The sequence below is a fragment of the Ovis aries genome, chromosome 3, assembly GCF_016772045.2.
Source record: "Ovis aries strain OAR_USU_Benz2616 breed Rambouillet chromosome 3, ARS-UI_Ramb_v3.0, whole genome shotgun sequence".
NCBI classification, from domain to species: Eukaryota; Metazoa; Chordata; class Mammalia; order Artiodactyla; family Bovidae; genus Ovis; species Ovis aries.
The window spans coordinates 57,242,637-57,249,390 of record NC_056056.1 but is presented as its reverse complement, the minus strand read 5'-3'; the positions used below and the strand labels follow the sequence as shown (position 1 = coordinate 57,249,390).

Below are 6,754 nucleotides of genomic sequence, written 5' to 3'. Positions count from 1 at the left end.
GGCAGTAACACAGAATAGGCTTCTGCAGGGGCCACTGGGCTCCCCTCCAGTCAGAGGCTCTCTTGGGCTGGTCCCTGCCGTGCCATGGGCTGAGCACTAGCGGTCCAGGTCTGTTGAGTTGGCCTCCAGGTCTCAGAGCAAGGGAATGGAATCTGCAGGAATCACTAAACTGCTCTCTGCTGCCATCTCTTGCTGGTCAGGACAAAGGAGGAGGGCACAGGATTAGTTCAGATCAGGCAGACACAAAGCAAACAGCAGATCCGTTACCAGCCCTAATCTTGAAGCATCCTACTGATGGGTTCCTTCCATACTTGGGTGGCCGTCTGTCATCTTCACCTTTGTGACGGGTCCCCTTGTACCCAGTCAGACTTGGAGATGCCCGCGGGGGCTGGACAGCTAACTTCCATGACTCTACTTGGGGGAGGTCAGAGGATAGGAGAGAAGCCAGGTGGGACTCTCGCCTGGCTCCTGTTCCCTATCTCCAAAGCCCTGGAGGCCCCTTTGCGAGTGAAAAGTGACAGGTAGCTTCCCCCACAGCAAATGTGGGAAAAACCCTGTGTGGATGCCTCATAACAGCCACCCTTAAGAACAGCCAGGGCCACCTCGGCCAGTGGCTACAGTGTGCAGTCTCTGGGTCTGTAAGGGCAGCCGGTGAGGCTGGACGGCCTGTGAACTCGGCAGGAGTGTGGCCAGGGCACAGTGGCCTTCTCTCCCGGGGCCTGTGACCGGTGCCGACAACAACCGGCTAGAGTGCCTGGCTCTAATGGGGAACTCCGGGATAACAGCCACAGGACGGTGCAAAGTGTGTCTGGAAGAAAAACATTTGAGATCCTAAACCTAGAATTATTTTATTCAAAAACCGCTGGTGTGTGAATTTCCTCCTTCCTTCAACCAGGCCAGAAAACCGGCCCTGATGGGACATGTGTAGCCTCCATGGGGGGAGCCCAGCTGCGGGCCTGGTTCCCTATGGGAGGGAGGAGGCATGGGGAGAGATGAGGGTGGGGTGGGCGCCGGACCAGAAAAGGCATGCACTGACTCACACCGCCCCCTGTCGGCTGCTGCCGCAACTATCCTCTCCCTTCACATTCTAAATTCTCGGCCCAGGTCTGGTCCTTGTCCTGTGGACCCCAGGACCTGAAAGACCCACTGCCAGGTTCTGGCGCTTCTACTTGGGAGCATCTTTGATAGAGGACTGTGTGGAACGTGCATATGGGTTCTCCCACCTGATGACCCATTCGCTGTCACTGATATTACCTGGAATCCGACTATGGAAGCTGTCGCCCAACTAGTAATACAGCAAAGCTCTCCTCGCCCTGAAAGCAGGGCTCCAGAGAGGGAGTCTAATCTAATGGCTTGATGTCTCAAGCAGGTGAGGGCCCTTGGCTCCACCCACAAGGCCCAGGGGCTTCCTACATCCCTTCCACTAGGACCGGAAGGGGCGAGGCCCAGCCAGGGTCTGCCCTCTGAAAGCCCTTCCAAGGCTTCTTGGCCGGTGGCCACCGGGGTTGGTCAGATCAGCCATGTGCCTTCCGACGAGTGTGATGGCAGGTCACACACGCCTATGAAAGTGAGATCCTTGGAGTGAGGGGCTTGTGGCCCAGAGCACTTCTGTGTCCCCAACAGGGAGGCCTGTCCCTTTGACACTCCAGCCAAGTAGATCTCCAGGGTTTTGAGCAGCCGTCTGGGGCTCTTCTTGGCCGACATCTCCAAATCTGGAAGAGAGAGGATTGGGGAACAGAAGGCTGGGGGAGGGGGCTCCGGGATGCACAACCCAGAGGTTCTGGAGAGAAAGGGGAAGAAGTTTTCTAAGATGGAGAGCTCATCACAGAGGGGAACCAAGACACCAGACTCGGGCACAGGGGCCACACACTCTACCCTGTCCGGGACAATCTCAATTTTGAATAGTCAGTCTAACTGAGCCAAAGTTGGGCCCATCTTTTGATTCAGAAAATACGGTCACCAGAGGTGTTTGGCCAGAATGGGAGGAGAGCGGCAGGCTCCCAAGGGTGGGGTGATGGAGACTTGGGATGATGGAGACTTGGGGAAGCTGAAACTTGAGAAGGTATGAATAGGGGTTGGGGGGAAGGGAAGCTGGCCAAAACCAGTCGAGCAACCACCCTGGGGTCCCTGAACCCAGGGACACTAGGAGTGCAGGAGCTAGGCACCCCGAGAAGAGCACACACACCTTTGAGGACAAAGCCTGAGTCTGAGATGGTCTTGTGCTGTGTCCTCCAGACGTGCGCCAGGCGGAGGAAGGTGGCGGCATAGAAGCTGTTCACCACAGGGATCACTTTCTGCTGCCGGTTACACTCCCTGCAGGACAAGGATGGGCACCCGCTCAGCAGTGGACAGACACCTGAGGGTGAGCCCTTCCCGGGGCAGACTTCACATCTGAGGTCAGGGTGGAGGAGGAGGGTTGGGTTGGGAGGCTGGTGCAGGGGTAGTCTCTCCAGGTTCCCCGGAGCCAGAAAGTTTGGAAGAGAGCTGGGGGGATAAGATGGTGGGGGGATGAGGTGGTGGGGTGAGGGAACCAGGCTCTGACAGCCAGGGCAGTGAGCAGCGTGAGGACTCACCTGGAGAGACACTCCTCTCTTAAGGCCTGGATGGCGATACGCGTGATATTCACAGACATCAAACAGAAGGGGAATTGCTGGAATGGACGGGGTACCAGGTCAGTGGCATTCCAGACTCTTACCTTCTGTGCTTCCCGTTGCCCATAATCTAGTCTGGCCCTTGGGAGATGACAACAATCACAGCCAGAGGCAAACAGCTGGCATCATTGATGCTTACACTTAATCTTCACTATAATATTCCCATTTTACAGATGAGGAAACTGAGGCCTAATGACCTTAAGTAACTTTCCTAAGGCACTGAACCAGGATTCCTACTGAGGTCAATGCACTCCAAAGCTGGTGCACAAACCTCTGTGCTAGTTCTCAGCCTCTTCAACATCCCACCCCACCAGCTCTCCTTGGCCTTCATCAGACCCATCCTGTGTGCTACCTGTGGACCACATCACCCCCTGGAGCTGGATGGACACAGGAGGGGTGAGGTGCAGTTATCTAACCAATTCTGTAGGTTCTTAAAATCATTTCTCCCTTCTGTAGGCTTCCGGTTATTTGATTTCTCATAAGCTCTTCACCCAAAAGCTGAAACGTACAAGTAGGCAGAGAGTCAGCTTTGACTTGGGGTGCACCCCAACTCTTGGTAACACAGAGGCCTGAGAACGGGCTGTGCAGGTCACACTCCTGAGAGGGGCATCCGGGGCCCACCAGAGTGCTTCACCAAAAAGGGCCTCAGAATCCCCCGTGGAGTCCACATGAATGCTGTATTTTTAGAGTGGCCACTTCCTATTCTTTCATAAAGGATTAAACAACTAATTGTATTTATTTATTCTATTTTTGGCTGTGCCGGGTCTTCACTGCTGTGTGGGCTTTTCTCTAGTGAGCATGTGGGGGCCACGCTCTGGTTGCAGTGCATGGGCTTCTCATTGCAGTGGCTTCTCTTACTGACGAGCATGGCGCTCTAGGCATGCAGGCTTCAGCAGTTGCAGCACATGTGCTCAACTGTTGCAGCTCCTGGGCTCTAGAGCACAGGCTTATAGCTGTGCTGCACAGGCTTAGCTGGTGCACAGCATACGGGATCTTCCTGGACCAGGGATTGAACCTGCATCTCTTGCATTGGCCGGTGGATTTTTTACCACTGAGCCACCAGGGACGCCCCTTTCCTATTCTTTAACAAAAACCCAACCAAATGAAAAGGTGCTTTTCCCAGAGGATTTGCAAATATTACATGTTAGTTTCCGCCGTAGTACCCACACAAGGACGTTGGCTGAGAGCAACACGTAGACCTGTGTGTCCCTTAGTTTAGAATGAGAACCAAAATCTACATATTCCATCTGCTTCCCCCCAAAAGAAAATGTTACATTATGAAGTAGAACCATGCTGTCCAGTACAACAGCAGATAGCCACATGGAGCTACTGAAATGTTAGTTGAAAATTAAGTAAAATTAAAAATTCAACTCTTTAGTCAAAGTAGCCATATTTCAAGTGCTCAACAGCCACACGTGTTTAGGAGCTCTACACTGGACAGTGCAGACAGAATATTTCCTTCACTGCAGAAAGTTCTGGTGGACACACTGAACTGTAAAGGGTCATCTGGCTCCACAAGGATTTTTCTCAGGGTCTTCCATGACACCTGGATTCCAGACATTGGCCTGGCCATCTGTGAGCTGTGTGTCCTCAGGAAGGCCACCGAAACTCCATGAGACTCGGCTCTCCTCTCAAAACCAAAAAGGAAATAAATATTGAGTGCTGGGGCTTCCCCGAAGGCTTAGTGGTAAAGAATCTGCCAGCCGATGCAGGGGATATGGGTTCCATCCCTGATCTGGGAAGATCCCACATGCTATGTAGCAACTAAGCCTGAGCACCACAAATACTGAGCCTGCACTCTAGAGCCTGGGAGCCACACTACTGAAGCCTGTGCCTAGAGCCCGCGCTCCACAAGAGTGTGCGCTTAGCCACCCAGCGGTGTCCTGCTCTGCGACTCCATGCACTACAGCCTACCAGGCTCTTCTGTCCATGGGTTCTCCACGCAACAATACTGGAGTGGATTACCATTTCCTTCTCCAAGGATCTTCCTGACCCAGAGATTGAACCTGGGTCTCCTACATTGCAGGCGGATTCATCATCATCTGAGCCACCAGGGAAGCCCCACAGCAAGAAGCCTGCACACCACTAGAGGAGCCCCTACTTGCGGCAACTAGAGAAAAGCGCTCGTGGCTATGAAGACCCAGCACAGCCAAAAATAAACAAATAAATTAAAAAAAAATACACCGAGTGCTCTGCAGAAAATAGTGAGCAAAGCAGACCTGTGGCTGCCCTCCTTAGAAAAGCATGCTTCGAAGGCTGGCATCTGGGAACCTGAATTTTGAGAAGCTTCCCACCACTCCCCCAGGCTGACTCACGGTACCTAATCTGTTTGTGCAAACCATATGGTTTATGCTGAACACCTGCTTTCCATCTGATTCTGGAATTCTGGTACATGCTACACAGATGGTGGGCTTCCCAGGTGGTGCTAGTGGTAAAGAACCCACCTGCCAGTACAGGAGACATAAAAGATACAGGTTTGATCTCTGGCTTGGAAAGATCCCCTGGAGGAGGAAATGGCTACCCACTCCAGTATTCTTGCCTAGAGAATCCTGTGGACAGAGGAGCCTGGTGGGCTATCGTTCGTGGGGTCACAAACAGTCGGACATGACTGAAGCAACTTCACACACACACACACACACACACACACACACACACACACACACAGTCGGACATGACTGAAGCAACTTCACACACACACACACAGACAGTCGGACATGACTGAAGCAACTACAACACACACACACAAACACACACACACACACACACACACACACACACACACACACAGAGTGCCTGCACGACCAGCCCTCAGTAGAAACCTCAGATACTGAATCACTAGTGAGGATCTGAGAGGGTAACAGGCAGGAAGGCCACAGGTCTCCAAATGGAGGAAATAGGCTTCAAGTATCAGACATTTTTTTATCTCTCTCTCAAGCGGCAGGAGGAAACAAACTGTAAGTGTCAGATTTTTTTCCCTTCCCTTTAATTTTTCCCAAAATTAAAAGGAGGTTTCTATTAAAATTCTGTGTTGCCATGACGACACCTGGTTCCACCTGAATTTTTCTCAAACCTTGAGCTAATGCATTTTTCTTATGGAAATGTTTTTCTTAAGCTATGTTAATGAACTATGTATTTACCCTAGACTGTCTTTCTTCAGGTCAGTTCCACTTATGACTCAGAACCCATAAGGGTTCAACTTACCAGTATGTTCTCCTAATCTATGTTAATGAAACTATATATTTACCTGGAAACCTGCCTTTCTTCAAGATCAGTTGAAGATTGATCAAGATCAATGGATCTTCAAGATCAAGATCAATTTCTTCATGTCTTCTTCATGTCAATGGCCCAGGATGACTCGTCTTGTGCCAGTGTTATTGCAAAATGCATGTTGTGGGTGGGGGGCCTAGTGCCACTCTAAGTTTTGAGACATCTCCTTTCTCTAATTAGCAGCTTGCTGATAGGTATATAACATACTGCTAAAGGCTGGCAGACGGGCGCTCTTTCTGCCCCCTTCTGATGTCTATGTCAGAAACTTTCTCTGTCTCTTTTATACTTTAATAAAACTTTACTACACAAAAGCTCTGAGCGATCAAGCCTCGTCACTAGCCGCAGATTGAATTCCTCTCCTTCAGAGGCTAAGAATCCCCGCATCTTTCACGGCTCAGCAACAACCTTTCAGACCCTAGTTGGCAACATTCCACGTGTTGGCCAGTTTGATGCAGCTGGCAGTCCCTGCATCCTATGTGCCTCCACGGGGAGGGGAAGCTCCTCCTGCGTCTGGTGTCCAATGGATTTTGCCCACACACTTCTTCCCTCTGCTGATCTTGCTTTTGCCGCAGTTAATCACAGCTGAGAGAACAACGATAGGCCAAATCCTGGGAGTCCGCTCAGTGAACCAATGAACCTGGGGACCCCGACACGAGGGCCATGCTGGGTGGAGTCAATTTGTTAACCATTACACAAACTCTCTGAGACAGCTTTTATGATCCACAGGCTACATTTTCTACTAGCCCACAACCTGCCTCGCAGAGCTGCTCTGAGGAGTCATTTAGATCACACAAGCAAAATGCTAAGGGCAGCGCTGGCCTGAGGAGGTGCTAACA

General features: G+C 51.4%; 1 protein-coding gene across 4 annotated transcripts in view; it reads right to left on the bottom strand.

Moving 5' to 3' along the window:
- Positions 1-829: 829 nt before the first annotated feature.
- Positions 830-6,754, bottom strand: part of ELMOD3 (ELMO domain containing 3) — a 34,320-nt gene continuing 28,395 nt past the window's right edge. For 2 of the 4 annotated variants that reach the window (XM_060412086.1, XM_060412087.1), the window contains exons 11-12: positions 2,574-2,650; positions 830-2,313 (exon numbers count right to left, since the gene is read on the bottom strand). In XM_060412086.1, the coding sequence (XP_060268069.1) occupies positions 1,944-2,313; positions 2,574-2,650 (447 nt within the window). In that variant the 3' untranslated portion in view covers positions 830-1,943. The remainder of the gene's footprint in view (positions 2,314-2,573; positions 2,651-6,754) is intronic. The other 2 variants (XM_027966728.2, XM_042246031.1) reach the window with 2 other exon arrangements.